Here is a 26,101-nt window from a genome sequence, read left to right as displayed (position 1 = left end):
AGAAGCATGGATAGGTTAATCAGTTGTTTATTTAAAAGGAGCCTATGCAGACACCAGAATATAACGAGTGATTTATCACTTGTTGACTTAAAAATCTACATTTTAATCAGTATTTCAAGGCATCATTAATTCCACTGATAAAATATGATTGCAGCAGCTTCTTTTCGGGCACTTTCACTAGATTAGCTCAGCTGAGATTGAGAAGTATATATAACATCCAAATAATGTCATCTAATCTACTGCAGTACATGTAGATATCCACATAACATAAAGTCTCATGTATTTTAAATATTAGCAAAGTTTTTGCAAGTAGTAGGTCCATAACATACATAAGAGGTCAAATAGGCAGGTGATTTTTCATGGCTTTTGTCTCATGTAATCAGAAGCAGAGTGAATCCTCCAGTGTTTAGGCTGTTAGAGGGTCTGTATGCTTGAATGAACTCCTATAAAGAGGCTGCTGCTACTGTTTATTAAAGCAAGCTCTTCTACAACTTTAAAGTGTGGACAGAGCAAAAAGTGGCAATGCATTCATCTGCCTCTATAGAAAAAGGGGATTAATTGCAAAAAATGTTGGACTGTGCCTTTCTTTAATATCAACTTAATAATGGCAGCCCATACTGTCGTTTATGAATTGCATGAAAAATACCCAATGGTTGGCAGGACTTGAGTGGGAATCCACTTTCTTTGGTAATAAGCTGAAAGCAGATAATAGTGCCGTGCTGTGAGGAAGAAAAAGTGTGTGAGGCATATCTGTGAGCACCGTCATTAGTGCCGAACGAAGCCGCTTAAAATTTGATGATATAAATGAGGAGAAAGATGAGCATGGATTATTAAACACATCATCATGAAAACTTAAACCAGTCAAAGGCGTTAAAAGAAACTAATTAAAACAAATGTTTCAACCTCCATCTTCATGCCTATGACTTATTCAAGAACATGTGAGTAGTGTGTGATCAGGAGCTGTCATTACGGCCAGTCAGTAAATTATTTAATGGCTTTTGGTGTGGGAAAACATTAGAAACGGATTACAGACTGAACGTTAGGAAGGGAAGAAGAGTAATTTTCAGTAGAAATGAGACCAGAGGAAATGTAGTTACTGCGTGAGCTATAGTTTTGCAATTGGATTTTCCCCTTGCAATTATTTAATGGGTTTTGTTTCAAGATACTGTGTGAGTCTAATCAATGCACTGAATGTTGAATGTACCAGAACTACAGGGCATTAAGAAAACTGAACGCTTTTGAAAGAATCAGTTTAATTGAATTGTAATCAAAGTGAATTATTTGTTATCCATTAATCATTCTTTTGGGTGTTCTTAACTGCTTTAACTGGGCTTTGCTTCCACATATATATGTTGCAATTAGTCAAGATGGCCCAAAATCTTAGAGCTGTGCACCCACATATTGTTTAACTGTGGTCTCACTGTGGTTTTTAAAAGCCACCAAAATTGAAAATATTGATTAGTTTTTCGGCCTTTCGTCTCGGGATGATGGAAGGCTTGATTTCAAATAAACATCATGCTGTAATTTCACTTCACACAGTGTGTATCACTCCGAGTGGTTTCTTTTGTGGTGTGTAACCTTTGAAAGATTTTGGTATTGCGTATTTGCAAATGAGAGTAACCTTGGAGAAAAGGCTGCCGCGGAGGGGGAACAAAACGTCATTTTTATTGACCCATACACACGACTCTGCTGGAGCAGGGGTTTAGAGAGAAATGTGTTATTTTCTGCTTTTCCAATATCCTGACTGTTGAGGGAAAGTTTCCATCCAGTGCTAGTTAAAGGCCTGTGAATGTTAATGAGCTGATAGCAGAGACTCACATGGATGCATGCGTTTCTCATCCTCATGAGTGCATGCACTTTTCATTTGATTTATACAAATGAACAGAGAAAGTATGAAAGTTTTTCACATCATCACATGCAGCTTCCCTACAATGGTGGGAGAGAGTGGATAAGAATAAAACCCATTTTGTATAATATAATGTGGTTTTTCTTGGTGTGTGTGTGTGTGTGAGTATGTGTGAGCAGGTGTGTATGTGAGTGGTGGTGCGTTCAGCCCTAATTGGAGTGTGTCTAGAGGCCTATCAATTAAGCCCTGTTGTGTCTCACTCGGTGAGGAAGCTAGCCTGTCTAATGAGAGGAGACATGGAGGAAAGATGGAGGCAAATGAACAGGGAGAACATGGGAGATATCGTACATTGTTGTGCTGTTAAGCACTAAATCAAAGTAATTAGAATTAGAAGAAAAATCTTTTTCCTCATGAACATCATTTCAGTTCGCCATCATCACAAAGTGCCTGTATTGGCAGAAATACTGCCTTTGTGTCCAGAGGAGCATCCTTTATGGTTCCAAACTTATTTCAGCTTTCAAAATCTAACAACTGAAATAATGATTTCCTGAGCTATTCATCCTTATAAGAGAGTAAAAGTTAGCTGGTTGAGTTGTCTTGGGAATAATTGAGGGGGCTTGACTCAGGAAGCTTTATCTCAAGGTGGATTTGTATTCCGAGCCCGTAGCGGCGATCCAGTTACTGCAGTGGATCTAAGAACCAAATCACGGTCTTTTGTTGTGGCCCTCCAGCAGCTCTTGACTGAGGGACTGATCTTTCCAAGCTGATGAAAACACATCCGCAGCGGTGGTGAAGCAGGAGCGAAGGCCCAGAGATCGGCGTGGCTCCATTGTCAGCCGTCCTCCTGTGTGTGTGCAGCCGGATTATACAACTTCACCATTGTGGCCTCGGCGAAGCTGACAGTGTCCACCGGCTCCCGACCGTGAACACTTTGACAGCTTGATGAATTAAGGCTGACACTTGCCAAAATAGCCGTTGCTTGTGCCAGCTGCCAGTTGAGCATTTACACTCTGTTAATTGAATTGGCAATTTGTGTAACAGTACCTGCCCCTGAGCTTTGGTGAAGCAAAGGCCTGCCATTTAACTCCGCTAATCCAGGACCGGGGAATAAGAACGCTAAGCTTCGCAAGAAATTATTGCAGATTTAAAATGACAGTCGTGGGCCATGTTGCCAATTTCCCATTAAATGAGAAATAAATTAACAATAGCAATAATGTTGACTTATAAAACTGAAAGTTAAATTGACTTTCAAATAGTGCTGTGATTTGAAATTGCCACTGTGCAGAGAATCAAATTCCATATATTGCGGCCCTGCACCAAAAGCTGTTTGTGGCATGGCGGTATTAAACCCCAACATTAAATATTGAAGCTGTTAAATGGGAACTGATATTTTCTCATAATAAAATGGCATTAGTCTAAATCAGGGAAGGTCCTTACGCCATTTGCATGTACATGAATTTGAGTCAAGGACTTCTGAATAATGCACCTTTGCCAACCCGCAGGGGGGGAATTGCGATACTTTAAACTGAATAATTCCAGCCTGAGCACTGGAGAATGCCCCACTCACACCTGTATTCAACAAATGACTGTTTAATACCCATCAAGGCTCATAATGTTCTGATTATATACTGGCATGTAGCACAACAAAAACAGTCCTGTAGCTTTGGGGATTCATGTTTCTCTGTGTCATTGTGTCTTACTGGATTTATTTGGAGGAAGTTGAAGCATTTTGTGGTGTTTCCTCACTAATATGTTTTTATCTGCTCAATCTGCCATGTGACGTTGCTAAAGCTGGGAAGACATACGATGTGGGATGGTGACGGGGCAGCCACTGTGTAGCCCCTGCACTTGTGGCAACTCGCTCTTCATGTATCATGTGCAGCGTGAGCAAAATGAAGCGGATTAATATGGCATAATGCCAGGGATCAATATACAATTATATTCATCTCCGTAGCTGTTCAAATGCCTGTAGAAGAGCACTGAATCTCCAGCAAAATCCTACTCAAATAGACCTGGCATAGGATTCTTTGGATTGCCTCTGAGGTCACTGAATCTGCCAGGTAAAGTTTTGGCTTTTCAGTGCATTTATATATCTTTGTTTGTTTGTATGAATTGGCATATTTTCTTTGCTGGTTTTCAATGACAGAGGAAGCTATTTAGGCTTATAGGTATTTTAGCTTTACAACATGATTTAAATAGAGGAAGCCAGAAAACTGCCAAAATCATTATTTAGATACATTTTATTTTCATAGCAAGAAAGCAATTTGATGAAAATTGAGTTTTGCTAAATATATAATGAAGTGTTTGCAATTGTTAAATCTGTTTCAGGTGTGATTTCTTATATAAATATACAGGTGCTGGATCATAAAATTTGAATATTATGAAAAAGTTGATTTATTTCAGTAGTTTCATTCAAAAAGTGAAACTTGCATATTATAATCATTCATTCCACACAGACTGATATATTTCAAGTGTTTATTTCTTTTAATTTGATGATTATAACTGACAACTAATGAAAACCCCAAATTCAGTATCTCAGAAAATTAGAATATTACTGAAGACCAAGACAAAAAAGGATTTTTAGAAACGCTGGCCAACTCAAAAGTATGAACATGTACAGCACTCGATACTTATTTGGGGCTCCTTTTGCCTGAATTATTACAGCATTGCAGCGTGGCATGGAGTCGATCAGTCTGTGGAACTGCTCAGGTGTTTTGAGAGCCCAGGTTGCTCTGATAGTGACCTTCAGCTCTTCTGCATTGTTGGGTCTGGTGTATTGCATCTTCCTCTTCACAATAACCCATAGATTTTCTATGGGGTTAAGGTCAGGTGAGTTGGCTGGCCAATTAAGAACAGGGATAGCATGATCCTTAAACCAGGTACTGGTAGCTTTGGCACTGTGTGCAGGAGCCAAGTCCTTTTGGAATATGAAATCTGCATCTCCATAAAGTTGGTCAGCAGCAGGAAGCATTAAGTGCTCTAAAACTTCCTGGTAGATGGCTGCGTTGACCTTGGGCCTCAGAAAACACATTGGAGCAGAGCAGCAGAGGACTTGGCACTCCAAAGCATCACTGATTGGAAACATTACACTGGACCTCAAGCAAAGTGGATTCTGTGCCTCTCCCCTCTTCCTCCAGACCCTGGGACCTTGATTTACAAAAGAAATGTAAAAATTACTTTCATCAGAGAACATCACTTTGGACCACTCAGCAGAAGTTCAGTCCTTTTTGGAAGCGAGACGCTTCTGATGCTGTCTCTTGTTCAAGAGTGGCTTGACACAAGGAATGCAACGCTGAAACCCATGTCTTACATACGTCTGTGTGTCCTTTCCAGGGTGCGGTTATGCCTATTGATTTTACACTTTTTTCTACCACATCTTTTCCTTCCCTTCTCCTCTCTATTAGTATACTTGAACACAGAGCTCTGTGAACATCCAGCCTCTTTAGCAATGACCTTTTGTGTCTTGCCCTGCTTTTGTAAGGTGTCAGTGGTCGTCTTTTGGACAACTGTCAAGTCGGCAGTCTTCCCTATGATTGTGTAGCCTACAGAATTAGATTGAGAGACCATTTAAAGGCCTTTACATGTGTTTTCAGTTAATTAGCTGATTCGTATGGCATCAGGTGTCTTCAATATTGAACCTTTTCACAATATTCTAATTTGATCTGAGATACTGAAATTGGGGTTTTCATTAGTTGTCAGTTATAAGCAATAAATTAAAAGAAAGAAACACTTGAAATATATCAGTCTGTGTGTAAGGAATGAGTATGAAATACAAGTTTCACTTTTTAAATGGAATTGCTGAAATAAACCAACTTTTCATGATATTCTAATTTTATGACCAGCACCTGTATATTTCATAGGAAACAGTGTAAAACTAATGAAAGGCAAATGTATTCCCCTAGAGAACATGTAGGAGGTGGGGTGTGAACATTCTGATTGAAGTTTAAAGTAGCCTTCAGAATCTCACTTTCTCAGCAAACATAAATATAGAAGACACGCTGAGCCCTGGGGCAGCCACCGCTCAAGTTGGTCACAATCAGATGGTGAGATCTCTTGATTCCTGATGATTGTTCTTTATCACTTTACTGTTCTTTTTCATTTTTCTGGGACAGTTTGACTCTCCGCAGTTCTTCAGATTATTCAGTCTTTCAGGAAATCTCAACAGTGAAGGTCAAAGCAAGGTCTGCTTCTTGAGGTGCATACGCTCAAATGCTTTTTACTTCATTCAACAAAAGAAAACAAAGTAAACTGTTGGTTCATCTTGTGAGTACAGAGATTGACCTTCATACCATCATTAAAGGTCACATATAGGATATTTAGTGTTTTCAGTCTGCTTAGATTTGTCTCTGCATTTTTCCTCTTTGTCTGCAGCAGTATTTTTAATGAGCTTTGCCCTGGGTTTCATAGGAAGTTGGTTGTGATTTGAGACAGGCACCATTCGAGACCAGTGGGCCATCTGTAGCCAGAGCTCCACTTCGAATGACTAATGCCAACATCATTAAGAACAGCATTGTGCTGTTAGTGTAAAGCACTAGGCACTGGCCTCCGTCCTCAATGAACAGGCCCGGTTTAACATTTTAACTTCTTTATTATAAAATATTAACCACCGTTGAGTTTGGAGCTCAGAAAGATCCCCAAGGTCAGAGGATGTTCCGCACATGGAGCAATCTGTGCCTGATTTCCATACAGTGCTCATTCAAAGGCAAGGATCCTTGTGATGAGGGCTATTGTATGGGCAAAGGAGAATCATTTCCTCCTCAGAGTCTGCACAGATTGGGAGGACGATAATTGAAGTTGGTCAAGTGTGCTTTGATCTTTGATATTTTCTTCAGTCTTCTTACTCGCCTGTTTTAGGCTGTGTGTGAGCAAGTGTGTGTACAGCTATGTTTCATGTCACCGTGGGAGAGAACACATGAGACAGTTTGGTAAAGGGAGGTCCATTGCAACAAGGCTGTAAGACGTTTAAAGGGGAATGCCGCTGAGATTTCTGGATACATCATAGTTGTAAACAAAGTGGTTTAATGTTAAATAATACATTGTAGATAAGTGATTCTACAATTGATGTTTTATATGCTGTTGATAATAGTAACTAATACAAAATAATAATAAATAATAAAAAAAAATATTATTTTATCCCAACCAAAGTCTGTATGTATATCTTAACTATGATGTTATAAACATTAGGTGTTATGTCAGACATCAAAAATGCCATAAACCATTACATCAGACATTAGGCATTATTATGTAATTTCAGATCTTTATGTGGGGTAGTATTTAGAGGCATTAACTCTTCTAGAATAAATGGTTGCCTATCTAACCACCCAGAATTAATTTGTTTATGTCTATCCTTTAGGATTGTAGAAATAAATGCAATTCAGAAACCCTTTTAAAAGAATAGTTTGACCAAGTCGCTAATTCCCTGAATGGAAACTAGCTGCAACTGTGATGCTATTTATATGCTGTTCATTCATGGCCCTTTGTTTCCATTTATTGTGAGATATTTAAGCGTTTCTTTCTGTTCTTTAAAGTCCAACATTGTACTAAACTCATTAAATAATTTCCTTGATGGTTATATGTTTCATTGTTAGTGGTGTTAGCATGTTTTTGAAAGAGCCGTTCCTTTAAAGGCTGTAGCAGCATAGATGTGTCTTTAAATGTTTATTCCAGAGTGCAGCACATTGCTAAGTATATAAGGAGAAATAAAGGAGTAGCCTGCTCGTGTGACTGATGATAAATGAAGCTATTAGCCATCAGTTAGCATGCTGTAATTTGCATGATGTCAGTCAGGGGCTATTCACATTCATTCATTGTGAGCGCTGTTGCAGTTTTTACTGTAGCATATTAATTTAAAGGCTACGTGTTATGTTAGTGGAGAAGTGTGGGTTTTGTGTGTGTGTGTGTGTGTGTGTGTGTGTGTGTGTGTGTGTGTGTGCGTGCGTGCTTGCGTGCCCTCTCTGCTCCAGTTGGCTGTTCTCAGGGTGAAACAGCTCCCTCTGCTGTGAGCTGCTGAGCTGTCCTGCTGGCTGTGCTTTGTTTGTGTTCCCCCCTGCAGCGGCCGCCACTGACCCACCTGCTCCAGAGACATCCCTGTCTGTGTGTGTGTGTGCGTGTGTCTGCCTCTCCCCACCTGCTGCTACTGCCTTTCTGCGGTCATGCTGCTGTGGCCTTGGCCCTCCTCTGGGCCAGACACAGGGCTAAGCGCTGAAAGCATAACTGGAGGGGAGAGGAGTGTTTTCCCTGAGCTGCTCTGAAGGACAGAGACCCCTCATTCTACAGTCTGTGCCCAGCTCTCTCCCTCTCTCTCTCTCTCTCTCTCACACACACACACACCACTCCAGGGGCACACTGTCGGCCTCTTTCTGCTGGTCCCCCTGCTTCTATTCCCCCACCACGGAGCCCCATGTTTGCTTCTGGTCCTTGAGAGTCCTTAATGGCCATTCAATGCTTTTATTACATCATTAATTGCACTTAATTCAGCAACATTACCCAAGCGCCAGGCTAAGCTTGGAAAATTAAGTACAGAGCACTTTGTTATAAAATTCTCAATAATGAGCTCTGGTGGGACGAGGTCTGTTAAGTTTGAAATCACCCCAGGCCATTTTTTAGCTGCACCGCAGCTCAATGCCTGAGCCTGCTTTAAAGTTGGAGACTCTGGGAGGAAAAAAAAATGCCCTAAGGGCAACGTTCTCTGGGTGCCTGTGCAGCCAAATCAATGCACTGATATTATCCCTCATATAAACAGCAGGCTTTGTAGTGCTCCGCTCAGCTGAATATGCAGTGAGGGGATGAGCCCGCGCCATAAGTAGGCTTTGATTTGCATCTGTGTATTTACAGTAGCAGGAGCTTAGTATTACTGAGGCAGAAGTGTTTGTTCAACAGTTTACCATATCTGTTTAAATCACACCGGCAAATTCCATTTCCAAGTTCATTTGGAATTACTAAAGTATGGACGCGCATGCATGCACACGCAGACTAGCACATGCACAAACACACACACATACACACTCACACTCATTTCACTTTTTTTTTCTCTTTTCCCCAGCTATCGGGTCCCAGCGGAGGAGAAGTCCAAGCTCAGTCGCCTCAGAAATCTTCGAGCCTCACCTGGGCAGCCACATCCTGCAGGTACATGGTGTTTAATTCTGAATTTTGAAACTTCCCACATTAACCAAAGTCTCTCAAGCATTCACCAGCATTCCCCAAAAGCGCAATGAATTTCCAGCTTTCTTCTTCAAGTTCTCTTTGTTTACACGCCACAGTGCCTTCTGGCTGCAAGCTGATTAATTACAGTGACTTATCCCAGGCATAGGAAATAAAGGTTTTGTTAGGTAAAAAATGAATGAAAACCACACAAAATGCAATGCATCCCTGGATATTTGAAGGTAAGTGCTTTAATCTTTGACCAGAAGTTGTTTATTAAATGAGATATAGACCATTTAAGTGTAGATGGAAGTGTTAAATAAAGACAAAACAGAGTTAATGTTAATACTGTGTGGGCAGAAGGAATGTGTTAAGCTTCCAATAGACAGTTTTTCACACAAAAAATGACATCCTCATATAATTTCCTCCGGAGGCCAAGTAATCAACACTGTTCAAATTCATTATAAAACATGAAAGTTTTGTATAACTATTGGAAGGGTTTAAGAATTACAAGTTATGGACTCAGGACATTTAGGGCTCACTTGACAGTTCTGCTAAGCTGTTTTTACATTTGCCCAGTTGAATGGGCAAAATTACTTTCTGACTTTATCTGCGATGCACCTGTAGTATAATCTCCAGTAAATTGCCAAGCTAACTAAGAAGCGCGCTGAGCTATTATTAAGTTAGATATAGATTTTCTGTTGACTGACAGAAACTAAAGTAAGAAAAGCAGGTGCTGTTTGCATAAAATTATTTAGTGTTAAAAATATTTTTGAGATATAAACATAGCTTTAATATATTGAAAGCGTTCCAGTTATCTGTGGGTGTGTGTTTTATGTAAACAAAATGCTTCCCGTATGGAAGAGCACAGGCATGCTCACAGCTTTATTTGGTGCTAACGGTTGCTGAAGTGCGATGCCTCTCAGGTCAAACACTTATTAATCTGTTAGTTTGATTTCCGTTTAAACGTTACATTTTGAAAAATGAAAAAAAAGAAAACATGCCTTATGAAATCACAGAATGGAATATATCTCTGTGGTCTCATGGGAGAGAGATGACAGGCATATGTGGCGCCTTCGTGTGTTATTAAACATGAAGAAAATGAGAAGTGACATCTCACTGCGTTTACCTGCAATGTGCAAGTATTCGTGGAGCTCAGGGGAGCTCAGGGTGGGGGGTGGTGTATCACTCCTCAGAAAAAAATATGCCTTTCCCCAATGTCGAACCGTAGCACTGGTGCCTTTTCAGATTCCTTGAAATGACACAGAACAGAAAGTGCAATTTACACCAGTCACCTGTGTCCAGAAAGCGGATTAGGAATATTTAAATAGCTCTCCGTGGTCCCTGGACTGCCAGCGCTCTTCCCTCTTCGACAGGTTAAGTGTCTGACAGGAAAGCGGAAATTTATAATTAACATCAATACCGGCCTGGAAGTCTGTCGAGGCGTGGCCTTTTCAAGGAAGGACTTGTTCCTGGCAAATTGTCCCCATTAATCTTCAGCTTAATTGATTGTGAAAAGTTTTAGGATGACATTTTAAAAAAAGCATGCTCGGCTGGTGATTGATTTGGGGAAAATGAACTAATAATGGATGCAAGGCAGTCATTACTTGTTGAGCGTGGTGGCTAATTTTAGACAGATTAGACCATGTTTGATAGTGCTTAATAAAGAGAAAGGTGATGAGCTCCTCTGTGGGTCTTACCTGCAAAGCTGGCCTGCTATTGGAGCACACACGTAGCCACGCACACACGCACACACACACACACACACACACACACACACACACACACACACACACACACACACACACACACATATTCACTATGACTCCCTGTGGGTCACCTAAGTCCTTCTATAAAAATGGATATTAAAGCCTAAATTGTCCTATGCATTTTTTATGACCTTAGAAAATATATATTATAGTTGTAATATAGGAAACTTTAATGACATTTTGTGTGTCTGTGTCCTTGCTGGTCTTTGTACTACTGTTGGTCTGTGACTGGTTGAACTGAATGTGCTGCCCTAGTTGACCTGAGGAACAGCTTCGGCACTGAAAGCCCTCTGTGTTCTTTGTTTACCCACAAATACACTGAATACATTTACCACCCTGTTTTGTCAACCCAGATAATCAATTAGCTGATTTAATATGTGCATGTGGAGGCAGCTGCTCTCTCTCTGTCTCTCTCTCTCTGTCTCTCCTCTCACTCTCTCTCTCTCTTACTCTCCACCCTCTCATTCCACAAATGGCTGTGCCTTTTTATTAGTGTTTAATGTCATGGTACAATTATATCAATATTGTTTTATTGTGTGTGTTCAACAATACAAAGACACACAAAGATGCTTCTAGAAAATGCTATTTTCAGTGTCATGCTTCCCAAATAGAAGGAGGCAAAGGCATGAGGGACTGAGGAATATAAGTGCAGTGTTGCTTGAAGTTGTACTGACTTCATAACAAATCAGGGGGAAAAAAGCATAACTTACCTGTGTAAGGTTGGTAAGTACTTTTTTAACCATGAAACAACTTGTAAATTTATATATTTTTTTGTTAATGAAATATAATCACAACTATTACGCAGTGTTGCTGTATGTGTACATGTAAGGTGATGGGATATTCTTAACTTTCAGTGTAAGCTAACAGGTAACTTTTAAACATTTACAATGGTTGGGTCTGTGCTTGTTGCACTTTCAAACAAGTCTTCATACAGATAGTTTAAGCGCTATCAGCCACTAGATGAATGAATGAATGTGACCACTAGTTGTTTTCACCTGAGACCTATGAATAAATGAGTGAACAGCAAACAAACATAGACATTAGTAAACTTGGGAAAGTTTCAGTTTGAGAATTTTCAGGTAAGTTACAATCTCCAAGCATTTTTAATATATATGATACAGTGTAATTTTTATTCTCTTCAGTGGGACCTGTTGTGATAACGCGATGAAACCAATGATAAGTTAATTTTGAGTGTAACATTAGTTGACAGTTTAATGTTGCAAGCAAAATGATTCAAACCCTATTGCAAATTAGGTTTATTAGCAACATTTACTAAACTTTCAACAATTTAAATTGCTCAACACAACTAATATAAGAAGTGGTTTCTTCAAATGCAACCCAGAATGCTGCTTTTAATGACTACTGCACATATTTGCAAATTGTCTAAAGTACATATGATGTAAATAATCAAGGGCTTCGTTAGATTCATCAGGTGGGCTTTAGATAAAACAGATAAACACCTGGACTGGCTGGAGGTGTTTGATGTTTCATTACATTGTTGAAGTAGGGCTAAATGAACAGAGTTGTTCAAAAAAGTTAAGAGATCACTGAAGTGATCACAAACAAAGTGAAGGATTCAAAAAGATTACAAAGCTGCTGAATGTTCCTGAAGATACTTGTAAGCATAGTCTCCAAGTTCAAAATAAAGGGGCACTGGCTATACTATCTGGATGTGGCAGAAAGAGGAAGTTATCACTGGATGCCACCAGATTCTTGAGGAGGCAGGTGGTAAAAAATAAAGCGACTACATAAATCCTGCAGCAAGCAAGCATACTACATGCTGAAGTTCTCTGAAGTTCTTGGAGACGTCCACTCCAATATGATTTAAACCACATAAATAAGACACAGAAGTATTGGGAACTTTTTGGGCCTGTGGATCAGCGGTATGTCTGGAGGAAAAAGAATGAAGTTTACGCTGAAAAGGACACTGTGCCTACAGTGAAGCATTGCAGAGGCTTTGATGCTCTGGGGCTGCTTTGCTTCTTTTGGCAATGGGAACCTGCAGTGTGTGGAGGGCAAGATGGATTCAATCAAGTATCAGGAAATCCTAGAAGATAAACTCATGCCTTCTGTGAAGAAGCTGAATCTTGTGCATCATTGGACCTTCCAGTAGGACAATAAACTCAAGCATACCTTAGAGTCTACCAAGGCTTGGTTTCAAAAGAATTCCTGAAAACTTCTGAAGTGGGCATCACAGTCGCATGCCTTGAACCCCAGGGAAAATTTTTGTGGGATTTGAAAAAGGTCGTTGCAATACGCAAACCCAAGAATAAAGAGCCTGTGTCCGAGGTGGTAAGGGTCCAGCAGGTCCAAGCTTGTGTGCGTATGGCTGCTCCTATACTGCGCTGTCATTTGCACAGGAGCCGGGCAGAATTGAATGTGACAGCAGCAGTAGGCTGTTAGCTGTTCTGTCCTGTCAGAGAAGTGCTCTCTCCAGCCAGCTAAATAACAGCATTTATATCATCCAGATCATAGTTAGAACAAGATAAATTATAGATGCAGAGTTACTTTTTAAAGGCAGATAAAAGCTCAGCTGCCTATGAAGGGCAAATGTCTGGAGAGAGAGAGAGAGAGAGCTTCTGCCTTCTCTTTATTGCTCTAAAGACTGTCAGTATAATTAGGCATGAGTTAGGTCTTTACCATAGCCACTAAATGTCTGTGTGCCATATGCAGTGCAAACTGACCTTGACTGTTCTCTGGACTTCGGCTTTACCAGTGCAGTGAGTCTTGAGCCTAATTTGTCTTATCAAATGTATCATCAAAAGTATATTTACACAGCCCCTGTACCATACATTCCTCTCGTTTCTGAACTGTGAAAACAATTTTCCTTTTTTTTTTTTTGGTTTGATCATTGTGTAAAAGAACCTTGACTCTTTCTGTATTGTTGAATGCCCTTCAGTCGTTTCTATTGTATATAAGGCATTACTGTTGATTTGAAAGAAAAAGTCAAATCTAAAATTAAGAAAATGAAAAGGTATATAAAAATAAATTAGGGCTTCAACAACTAATGGATGAAATCAATACAAATTGGTTATGATGTAATATATTGGATGCAGTCCGCTTGACATGGGTGTGCCCAACAGCTTTGACGTAGTGGTGCAAACATAGGAGTTATTAAACCATATGGTATAACCACACAGAGGTTTGGGCTAGTGCTAGTGTTGCTACTGTGGACCTTCTATGACATTTGGGACACACACAATTAACAGAGTTTACAGAAAAGGATACAGGAGTTTGTGTGTTGGGTTTGATCTCAAAAGACGATTGGAGCTCGGTTTGGTTTTACAGGTGTAATAGGAATACACACTGGATAAAGCTGGATCTAGTCAAACTCACACTCCTGCACCACTCTCTCTTTTATATCCTCAAAATAAACATGACTTTTCAGCTATTTATTAGATTTCTCTGGTTACAGAGTGCTGTGTTTATTTATGGTGTGTGCTCACTCCCTCTCTCTCTCTCCCTATATATATATATATATATATATATATATATATATATATATATATATATATATACACACACAAAATAAAACAGTTATTTTGTTAGATCATACTCTGCATGTCAAATAAATGTGACAGCATCATTTTGAAGGAGAAGAATAGTAAAAAGGCTAGAATAGCAGAATGTGCCTTAGCAGTATAGGTTAAACATTATATAGACATTTAATAGACTGAGAGGAAAGGTTATGAACAGTTTATGTTTTTCTTTTTTTTTTTTTTTACTAAATATATTTTCCTATTTTTTATTATTGTAGCAGATTATTTTTTCAAGCATGACTAAATTTATGCGCACCATGTAGATGATCCCTTAATATGACCAGCATAGTGCATCAATCACAATGTGCGCTGTCAACCATGCCTGCCGGTATCACTGTTTAACTATGAAGGTTAAAAATGCAGCTTTTGGAAGGCTGTAGTTTGGGGATTAAAACATATCAGAAAATGTTACCGAATAAAAAGCTCTTCTAGAGAGTTCTCAATCTCCAAACTGAAATAATATTAATGATTAGTGATTAATTAGTGATTAATAGTTAATGATATTAATGAATGATATATTAATTGGCTTCCATCATTGTTTATTCCATTGCTAATAAATGTCAGACTTTGCTTTTTTTATTATTATAATTAAAAAATATTTAAAATCTTAAATAAGAATGACATGAACACAAATGATGGGCCCTTTAACTTAATATATTTTGCATCTCCTTTAGAGGCAGTAACTGAAAATAATGGGTTTCTGTAGACCTGAATGAGACGTCTGCACCTGTCAGCAGATAGCCTGGCTCACTCTTCCTGAGCAAACTGCACTTGCTGTCTCAGGTTTGAAGGGTGTCTTCTCCAGATGCATGTTTTAGTTCTCTGTAGATGTTCTATAGGATTCAGATCAGGGCTCACAGAAGGCCTTTTAAGAGTAGTCCACTTTGTTGTTTTTGATTGCTTGTGTGTTTTGTGTCATTATGATGTTGGAAGACCCATGACATGTGACTGATGCAGCGCTATGACATGTTTTGCTCATGATATGGTCGTCTTGGGAATTCATTGTGCCCTGCACAGATTCAAGGCACCATGTGGCAGATGCAGTAAAACAGCCCCAAATCATAACCAAAAATCTACCACATTTTACAGTAGGTATGGGGCTCTTTGAACTCTTTAGTTTTTCATCTGTGAATATAGAGCTGATGTGACTTGCCAAAAAGTTCTAGGTTTGTCTGATCTGTCCAAAGAACATTGTCCCTAAAGCACTGTGTTTTGTCAGTATGCATTTTAACAAACACCAGTCTGAATTTTTTTTTTATGTTTTACCTTCAACAGTGGAGACCTTCTGGGCCTTCTTCCATGGAGCCCATGGTCACTCAAAAAGCGATGGATATTGTGATCAGACACTAAGGTACCTTGACCTTGGTTCTTTGTTTACCATTTGCACTGTCCTTCTGTTCAATCTGTGGTCAAGTTTCCTCTTGAGACCACATCCAGGGAGGTTGGCTTCGATCCCATAGGCCTTAAACTTCTTAATTAGATTTGCAATTTTAGTCACAGGAACATCAGGCTGCTTGTTCCGTGTTCAGGGTGGTATACACAAAGATACCAAACAGCAGAGTGACTGCTTTTCTATATTTAATATGGCTGCCTGGCTATTATAGTAATATTTCAATTAATATTCAATAATGCATTTGTTTATTGATTGATTTTTATTTCTATAATCATCAAAAATCTGTCTAGGCCATTGTAGAATATCTATGTAGAATGAGCAGCTACAACTCTTCACTCTTGCTTTGCTTTACTCTATTACATACCAAAGCCATTCAGATATATCTGAGAAAATTGCTTTTACTTTTCTTACTATTCAGGAGAGGTCATCATTATTTCAATGAACCGTAAATGTGCCAACAAATCTGTCTACATCTGTGTATGTCCTACATCCATGAAATAGATTGTCCTTATTTTAGCCATTCATTCATTCAATGTCTGAAACCGCTTGGAAGGGGTGCCAGTCCTTCCCCTTATTTTATTTGAATTCAAATAAAATCCATGAAGATGGTGGTAGATTGTTAATGAGGTTTGCTTAAAGGCTAAGCACCACTTTATGGACCTCCATGAATATTTCACATTATTTTAGTTACTGACATATTTAAGTATGAATTAAAATGAAAATAGCATGCTTAATTTGGTTTAAAACTGACAATTTTATTAAATTGACGGTAAAACCCGAGCTCGCTACGGAAATTCTTGAACGCAACTGTGACGTCACTGATGGACAACAGCTGAACAACGATGCGGTAAAACACTGTTATGACTGACTGTTATGACAGTATCTAGCTAGCTAAATAACCAACATTATTCATGACAATAGCCTAGTAATAAGCTATACTCAAATTTAGAGGTACCGTTGTTCTTGTAAATGTGATCGAAATCTGAGTCGAATTCACCCGACACTATAAACCTCCGTAATGCAACTACGTAGCCTAGTATAATCTGAGCCACCAAGTTTAGCAAGTCAGGCTAACGTTAACTAACACCAACTAAAACAGGCGAAGTAAGTGCACTCACCCTGTTTACCTCCATGTATACAGAGGCTCTTGAACACCTTTTGTTGGTTTCCTTACATGCCCATGTTGTTGGAAAAGCGCCAGTGAAATGATCGCTACAGATAACGGAGTGAGCGGATGGTCCTTTCCAAAGTGCCCATTTAAAGTTGACAAATTTAGTCAGTTTTCTGGATATTTTGGGATCTTTGGGCCATTTGTGCACAGATGTCCCACTGTACATTGAGTTATTGCAGCCAAAACCAACACACCTTTTCGTCATTTTGCATTAAATTAAGTGCAACTTCTAGAGTTGTTGTCCACCATCTACGTCACATACAAGACGCCTATTAGAGTTTCTGAACACCGTTGGGGGGGTGGGGGGGGGGCAATGGTCTTTTAAACCTTATTCCTTGAATTAGTAAAACATGTTTTCTGACTATCAATAAACACAAGTTAGGAACTCAAATTCCACTGTATTTATTTGTTTGACACTTTCATATAGCTGGTGATTAGCCTTTAAATATAAAGCTAAGAGGTTCATCCAAATACGGTCAAGTACTCATTATTTTATTTTCGGTCAAAATGCTCTGTATACAAAAATTTTCAAATTTGACTACAAAACAAATATATAAAAATATGCAAGTACCCTCTCCCTCAAACTTTTTATTTTAATTTAGATTGATTACCACCTGCACAGAATTATTTCCATTGTAATTTCTATTAATTTGGTTTCATTTGGAAATCTCTCAGAAAACAATTCATGTGAATAAATTGTTTGCTCTTGTACAGACATTCATTACACTAGGAGGCACAGTCAGGGTTTAAAAGTTTTCTACCCCTATAGTGTTCATACTATCTGCTGCTCATAAAAGCCACTTTTGCTTTTGATGTGTTTGATGTATTTTAATGATAAAAGATGAAGAAAGTGTGTTGTTTCCTGTGAGGATGAAGGGTTGCTCTCATCGTCAGAGAGGCTTAATTACAGTTCGAACATGTGTGTGTGTGTGTGTGTGTGTGTGTGTGAGACAGAGATAGCTTCTTACCATACCTGTAGAGAGTAGAGGTGATAGGGCACCACACGCCTCCTAATATACCTTAAATCACCCAGGTCCCAAGGCCCAATCTTTCATCAACTCCTGTTTACTTTGTATTATTTTTTCCTCACTTTGCGCTTTTCTTTCCTCTTGTTTGTTTGTGTTTTTCACTGCTGTTGTCTTTGTTGTTCTCGACTCAGACTTGTGTGTGATAATGGGGCTCAGATTAAAAAAAAAAAAAAAGCATCCACACATACACACACAAACACACGCACACACTTTGCGAACCCTTCGATCTCCACACCGGTGGAAAGCACAAAGACGGCGGCTTGTGAAATGACAGCTGTTTACATTTGCATAACATCAAAGAGGAGCGAGGCAGTGTCTTTGAGGCCGTCTGTGTGCAGCTGTCACAGCCTGTAATCGCAGGTTGATTTGTGGTTCACACCAATCGCCATCGCTCCGCTGCTTGGCTCGCTGAGGCTGAGGCTCACTGAGTTTTAGGCCGAGGCTGAGGTTCACTCAGGCTGAGCCTCTGAAGAGAAAAGAGCAGAGAGCAGAGGAATTTCTCACCTGCTAAAGCCGTAGAGCCTCCGCCCCGCTCCTTCACTGCTCATGTAGATGAGCCCAGTCCATCACAGCGGTTCTATTGACTGCAGGTCACATAACCATTGTTGGATTTTCAGTAGCCCATAATGGTGGAGGTTAATTGGGAAAATGTTGGAAACGGGCTTTGTGTTAAGTCTCTCTCTCCAGACAAAACAGTCTAGGAATGTGGCTTACTGCTAAAGAACGCGTCGCTACTTATACACACTCTGACACACCCACCTTCCAGTCATTGTGCTGCTCTATACACAGTGGACAGTGCGTGGGTGTGGGTATCTATGTGAGTGTGTTACAATGAATCTGAGTGTGTTTCAGTGTGTGTGTGTGTGTGTGTGTGTGTATGATTTTGAATAAAACTTAAATATCTCTAGCCTTGTGTGTATATTAAAATATGCCATGAGTATTGATATTGTCTACTATATATGTGTACTGTAAATGACGTTTGTACCGTCCCTGATACGGGACTGCCCTGTTTATGTTTGAGAAATGTGGATAATTTGGATACATTCTTGATCGTGAGTGTGTGAGTGAATGTGTGAGTGTGTTTCACCCTGTGAAGGATTGGCTGTCTTGCACCCAGTGATTCCGGGTGGGCTTCGGACCCAGACTGGATAAGGAGTTACAAACAATAAATGAATGAATAACCATACAAGGCAACAGTTAGCATGTCATATTTGTGTTCACTTCTTCCCATAAAACAGGTTACAGGTTTTCTTATTTAAAAAAAAACATACGATGATTATGAAATCTCAGATTGTTCCACAGTTTAATTACAATATTTTAGTACAGTTCAGAATTTCAAGACATTTTTTTATATTAAGCGCACACCCCCAAGATCAAACATTGAAATTCCTACAAAACTGCAACTTCTCATTGAACAAAACAAACTGAAGTCACTAATTGACTTTACAGTGGAAATAATAAAAGTGACATGCATTGTGTATCTTTTTCATTAGCCTCCCCTAGGGGGTGTGCCCCTTTTGTTTTAACACGAGCCTCGCTGTACAGGTTCACTAATGCAGATCAAGTACAAATATCTCTGTGTTCAGCCTATCATTTAGGTTTTTTTTAATTAATAAACAAAACAATGCATTATTATCATTCACCCAGACAATATAACCCTCTTTTTAAGACCATGTTTACACATAAATTATAAACTATACTAAATACAAATAGGTATCTCCTTGGTCAGGAGTTTTGGTTCTGAGCTCATTCTGTGGTATATTCTTTGTCTGAGGCTTGTCTGTCCACTGAGTCTGCATTAGTCTTGGCTTGTCTCGCATGTGTGCTTACATGTATTTTCATCAGGCCTAGCTGTATGAATGTGAGAAAAACATGTTTCCTAACATGTCATTCACAGAACTGGAAAGAAGAGTCCATTTGAGTTTGCTGAAGGTCAGCCCACTGTGCTTTTAGCTCTTTTATTTAGATCAACTGTCGGAGCAACACTGGAGTTTCTCCTTTGTTGACTAATTTGCTGTTGAAAGCAAACATGTCAGAGCTTTTCCTGCCGTGGTTCACTAGCTTGCATAACATAATGGGAGCAGAATTTACATATCCATAAACACATACACAACACACACACACACACACACACTCACAGGCACGAGCACACACCCCAGCATCCACTTGATCTCATCTCTGTTTTGGATAGCTTCCTGACAGACCATCATTTATGATGCTGTCCAGCCCAACTGATGAGGCTACACAACCGTCTCTGATACTCATCCACTTCCTCCCTCACTCTATATTTAGAACTGTCACACCTCTGTGTCATTCAACACATGTCCTCCAAGCACTAAAGCAGTAGAACTTAGGACAGAGTGCACACGGAATACTCCTAAAATCATGCTGAGTGGATGGAAATGTAACAATCAAGAAATCTCTGAGCTTACAGTGATCTGATTACAGTTATTTAACAAGCAATTCAATATGTAAAAATAAATGATTTATTGCATCAGACTTATTAAAGTGCAATATATAAATCTCACAATAATCTCACAAAACTGATATATTGAATTAATTTCATTTTTATATTCAATGCTTAGCACTACAGGAAACAGTTTTCCCCTCAGACCTTAAATGGCGCTGAGCATTTAAGGTCTGGTCGAGCCTGTAACGAGACTGTAATGAACAACAAAAGTTTTGAAATTTTAGTGTTGATAACCTTTGAACCTCAAGAGATATTGCAAATTTGATTGTGTCAATCGATTTCTGAGACAATTCCGGTCTTCGTTGATATGCTACATGGCCACCTTCCCATTGGAAAAACTTGCCCTTGATCCAATGGGGTAGCTTTCAAAATGGCTGCCATGTTCCGGACATACCCCATTACTTGTTGGGGTATTCAGATATGTCATTTCATTTCTGAAATGAAGGGTGTCTTGCGACTTTTGACTAACCCTGTAGATTAAAAAAAAAACTTAAAAAAGCACATGCTTTATTGAATATTTTTTAGTTCAGAAATCCTTAATCAATGCTTTTAAATCAGCATCTTCAGATCATGATTCATTAGTGTATTTTTATAGTGTTAATACTGTGCAACTAAATTATAGTATGTTGCTTAGAGATATGCAGGGCACAGGTGATAAATCTGATAAATGGAGCAATCTTGCATGACTGCACGTGTTCCTGCATACAAGTATATATATATATATATATATATATATATATATATATATATATATATATATATATATATATATATATATATATATATATATATATATATGTGTGTGTGTGCGTGTGCAGGTGGCTGTTGTAGGCAGGTGTGCTGTGAGCTGTGCTGTCACTGGGCTGCAGGTGTTAAACAGCCACAGGTATTAAGTGAGTGTGTGCAGCAGCTGCTCCTGTGCAATGGGTGAACACAGGCCATGCAGCAGTCTTAAGGCTTCCAGCATGCAGATATGTATTCATGCCATAGTTCTAAGTGGCCAGTGTTGGGTGTTGATGTATAAGCCCTTACTGACCTTTGGCATGTTGTTTTAGGCACGTTAGACTGCATGCTAATGGGGCAGATGTATCCTCTACTGTATATTCTGCAGCCTTTAGTCTCAGCTCAGCCTTCCTGTCAATAACGCTCCAGTGCAAGCCTGACCGGACGCCACTGAAGGATCTTGGGGGGGGAGGAAAGGTCAATGGGCAGTGTGAAGCCAGGCATTTTGATGATCCCTCCCTCTATTTTCTGTGCAGCCCCTCCGATTCATTAGCAATGGGAATTTGGATGGGGAGAAGGGGAGGGGAAAAAAAATCCGGCCTCATTATTTATGCAGTCAATAGCAAGGCTTGTCTGCATTCATAATTGTTTGATTTTATAGGCCAGTCTTTAAACAAACATTGTCTATGGTAATGTGCTGCCCTGATGGATGGGAAAGGTTTTGTCTGTGAATATCATTTGGATAATTAAAAATGACAGACCAAATCGCCCGCTGTCTTGACCCTCACTTTGTTTCCCGAGTGATGGCGGCGAGATGCTGATTGCTGTCAATCAGGAGTCTGTGGAGGATTGGTGGACGGGGGCAGCCCTGAACCCTGACCTGCACTGTTGATCTGAAATAGATAACAACCTTGAAATACCTGCAGAATTTCAACTGGCCTAGAGACCAGTGCAGGGGCATCTTCCCAAAAGAGACACTTCCCTCCCTCCCTCCCTCCCTCTCTCTCTCTCTCACTCTCTCTCTCTCTCTCTCTCTCTCTCTCTCTCCAGCTCTCTTTTCCCATCTCACTGTAATTTTCTCACATTGTCTCTCCCTAACACTTCAGCCAGCTGACGATAATATTGTAAATTGCAAATAGATACCAATCAATAACAATCCAATTTGGTTAGTGTATGTGTCCACTTCATAACACACATATATATATATATGATTTTTTTAATACAGTGATTGTGCTTGTTAAACAAAGAGTTCATGTTAAACATGCTCTAGAGTTCATTCACCTATAAGCAGGAACAACATTAACTTACACATTTCTGACCAGAAATATGAGCATGTTTGTTTTCTCTGCCATTGGAGATAGATATTAAGATTTAATTATATACAGCACCCTCCATAATTATTGGCACCCCTAGTTAAAAAGTGTTAAAAGCCTTAAAATAAATTAATTTTTTATTGCAGAAGCATAATCTCACTCTGAAAAAATTTAGAAAAAAGCAACCTTCAACTCAAGTGAAAAAAAGTAAAGATCCCAACTAAGAAATAATTATTTCCCATAAAATTACCTGTTCCACAATTTTTGGCACCCTTAACAGTTTCTTGGAAAAAGATGTATTTGAACCATTTATGTCATTCCTTCTGTAGTGTATAAAGTGGATCAAAGTATCTAGGAACCTTTAATTTGTAATTAATCACTTCCTGTTTTCCTTGGGTATATTATGGTTGTAACAGAGGCCTATTTCTCTTACTCACAAGACAAGAGAACACTATTCCAGTAAGGCAGATGTGTGTCGACCTTCATAAGTCAGGCAATGGCTTCAAGAAAATAGCTACTCACCTGCAGATGCCCTTATCTACAGTCAGAGCAATCATCAACATCTGGAACTGTGACAAACCAGCCTGGAAGAGGACGCAAGTGTATCTTTCACCATGCACAGTGAGAAGGATGGTAAGAAAAGTAAAAAGTTCTCCAAAGCTCACTGTAAGAGAATTGAATCAAATGGTAGCGTCTTGAGGGATACGATGTCTCTCAAACAACCATCAGGCGCTGTCTACATGCCAACAAGCTGTTTGGGGGCATGCACGGTGAAAGCCTTTTCTGAGTTATACTCTGGGATTTTAACTGGGACCGTGTGCTTTGGTCCAATGAGACCAAGATAGAGCTTTTTGGCAACAAACACTCTAAGTGGGTCTGGCGTAACACCAAGGATGAGTATGCTGAAAAACACCTCATGCCCACTGTTAAGTATGGGGGAGGATCGGTGATGCTGTGGGCCTGTTTCTCCTCCAAAGGACCTGGGAATCTTGTAAGGATACATGAGATCATGAACTCTGAAATATCAGGGCATTTTGAATCAGAATCTGGTGGCCTGTGCCTGAAGTATGAAGATGGGTCGTCACTGGGTCTTTCAGCAAGAAAATGACCCTAAACATGTGGCCAAATCTACTCATAAATGGTTCACAAGGCACAAAATCACGCTCCTCTGATGGCCATATCAGTCCCCAGACCTCAACCCAGTAGAAAACTTGTGGGGTGAGCTGAAGAGGAGAGTGCACAAGAGAAGACCCAGAACTCTGGACGATTTAGAGAGGTTGTGCAAAGAGGAATGGTCGAAGATCCCTCTTTCTGTATTCTCCCATCTTGTGAAGAGTTATAGGAGAAGATTAAGTGCTGTCTTGTTGGCAAAAGGAGGTTTTACTATAATAATTATGGCACACAATTTCATTCAAAAGATTTATTTCTTAATGTGTGATTTTTTTTTTCTTTTTCCACAAAATAAAGGCACTTTATTAGATTTTGTTTCAGATTTTTCTCTTTTTTTGCATTGTTGTCCTATATTTAAAAAAAAATAATTTATTAGAAGCCAAAGAACAATTCTTAACCAGGGGTGCCAATAATTATGGAGGGTGCTGTATGTATATATATTCCCTCCCAAATCAAGATGGATATAGGCAGAGGCATGGGTGGCATTTGCTTACCTGGTAATCCTTTCTTCTGCAATACATCTGCCAATTTACGATAACTACAAAGCAAAACAGAATGGTAATATATTGCATCTACTCTCCCTGAGTCTCTTGCCCTCATTTTCCTCTCTCTCTCTCTCTCTCTCTCTCTCTCTCTCTCTCTCACCATTTAGCTCCAAGCTTGTTTCTCCATTCTGTTCTCCTCTGTTAATGTGGCTAGAGACCCCCTGACACACACACACACACACACACACACACGTGCATGCACAAATACACACACACACACACATGCATGCACAAATTAAAACATCACTCCGCTAGCCACCTTCTACAGTTTACAGCCTCCAAATCTATTTCTTAAGCCCTTTCGTCTTCTACTCTCATTTATTTCCTCTCTCCACATCTCTCCCCTGCGCTGCTATAGAGCCCTCTCCGTTCATCACACACTCTCTAACACACACACATGTAGTTTTGTTCTAGCAAGCTTTTATATGATAATTGCCATATGCTGCCATCCTTTTCTTGGCTGAAGGATCATCACACCTCAGTGCAGTAGCGTGGGTGTTTATGTGATTTAACTGGGACGGAACAGAGGCTGTTGTCTCAGCTGTGTGTGTCTCTTCTGGCCTCCGCTGCCTTAATGCAATATGCAGCATTAAGACTTGAAGGTAAAGTTTCTGTATTTAATGCTGCTGTTTTAAGATGAAAGCTGAAACGGATCTGTCATGTCATTAACATCATCTCTTTGTTGCCATTTTATCAGCCCCATTCACCAATAAAGTTATGTTTTGTAGTAAACTTACAAATGTTGTCCATCTGTTGCTCTTCAAAGTTTCTTGGTCAAGACCCCAACAGACCACCACAGAGTAGGTTTGATTTGGGTGGTGGATCACTCTCAGGGATGTGATGGTGGTGGTGTGTAAGTGTGAGCTGCATAGAGTAGCACAAAAAAGATTTTCCTATTTAATAAGCTAATATATTTAGAAGTAAACAAACAGTATTACAACTTGTAAATCCTCCTGAAAGTCCAAATCCAGCAGCATATCACTTGAGTGAATGTAAGTAGTCACTGCTCACTTCTACAACACATAGATAAAGCCTGACAATCTTAGTCAGTAAAGCACTCTTTATCTAAAAGTGTTCAGTGTTTAGCCCTTTAAAAAAATCATACTGGTCGCGTAATGTTCATACGATTCAGGCCTAGTAAGAGAGTATTTTGAGGCTAAGCTGTATGTATTGGACTATTTGGAACTGGGTGGCAGTAATCAGAGTGTTCTCTCAGTGCAGAGCGCTCAGCATTGGACACATTTAGCTCTCTGCTGCTTTTCAATTCCCTCTGACTGCTGAGCCCCCAAAAGCAGCCAAGCGTTAGAAACAATATCTGAGGCGGCGAGATCCCAGGCTGAGAGGTGCTGCTGGAGAGCTGGAGTGTTCAGTTTGGGCTGGGCCGATCTGAGCCGGGACGGGCTGGAGCTTTAGACGTCTTAACGCCTCTGACTTCCTAATGACGGGGGAGAAATGTAAACCTCCGTCTCCAAATAGTGAGCACAAATCCGACTGTGGAAATTAATCCGCTCATTTCTCTGTTCCTCATTGTGTCGCGCCAAAGGAATTTGATCCCATTGAATAATTTCATTATAACTTGTGAGCATGTGGATTAATAAGTGGCTTCACTGTAAGGGAAGGAGGAGACGAGAAGAGTTCTCTCTAGTTCTCTCTCTCTCTCTCTCTCTCTCTCTCTATCTCTCTCTCTCTCTCTCTCCCCCCCCTTCGTTCTCCTGGCTTTCTTCTCTCTATATATCTCTCCCTTCTTTCTCATTTCTCTCTCCCTCCTAGTCTTTCATTCTTTGTATTCTTCTCTTGCTCTGCTCTCTCTCCTTCTTCTCCCCTACGTCATCCTCTGTTCTCTTTCTCTGCACTTTGTCTCTTTTTTGTCTCTGCACTTTGTCTTTTTTCAATCCTCCTCTCATTCTCCTGTTCTCTCCCTTTCTCTTGTCTCTCGCTTACTCATTTTCCTTTACTCTGGCTGTACTTTGTCTTTCTTTCTTTCTTTCTTTTAC

At 39.7% G+C, this 26,101-nt stretch overlaps 1 protein-coding gene across 4 annotated transcripts in view; it reads left to right on the top strand.

Moving 5' to 3' along the window:
- Positions 1-26,101, top strand: part of LOC136695461 (neuronal PAS domain-containing protein 3) — a 257,450-nt gene that overhangs the window by 106,355 nt on the left and 124,994 nt on the right. For all 4 annotated transcript variants that reach the window (XM_066669573.1, XM_066669565.1, XM_066669590.1 and 1 more), the window contains one exon: positions 8,889-8,971. In XM_066669573.1, the coding sequence (XP_066525670.1) occupies positions 8,889-8,971 (83 nt within the window). The remainder of the gene's footprint in view (positions 1-8,888; positions 8,972-26,101) is intronic.

Source organism: Hoplias malabaricus, chromosome 1 (genome assembly GCF_029633855.1).
Source record: "Hoplias malabaricus isolate fHopMal1 chromosome 1, fHopMal1.hap1, whole genome shotgun sequence".
NCBI classification, from domain to species: domain Eukaryota; kingdom Metazoa; phylum Chordata; class Actinopteri; order Characiformes; family Erythrinidae; genus Hoplias; species Hoplias malabaricus.
The sequence above is the reverse complement of the archived record's forward strand: the minus strand, read 5'-3'. Positions and strand labels throughout refer to the sequence as shown.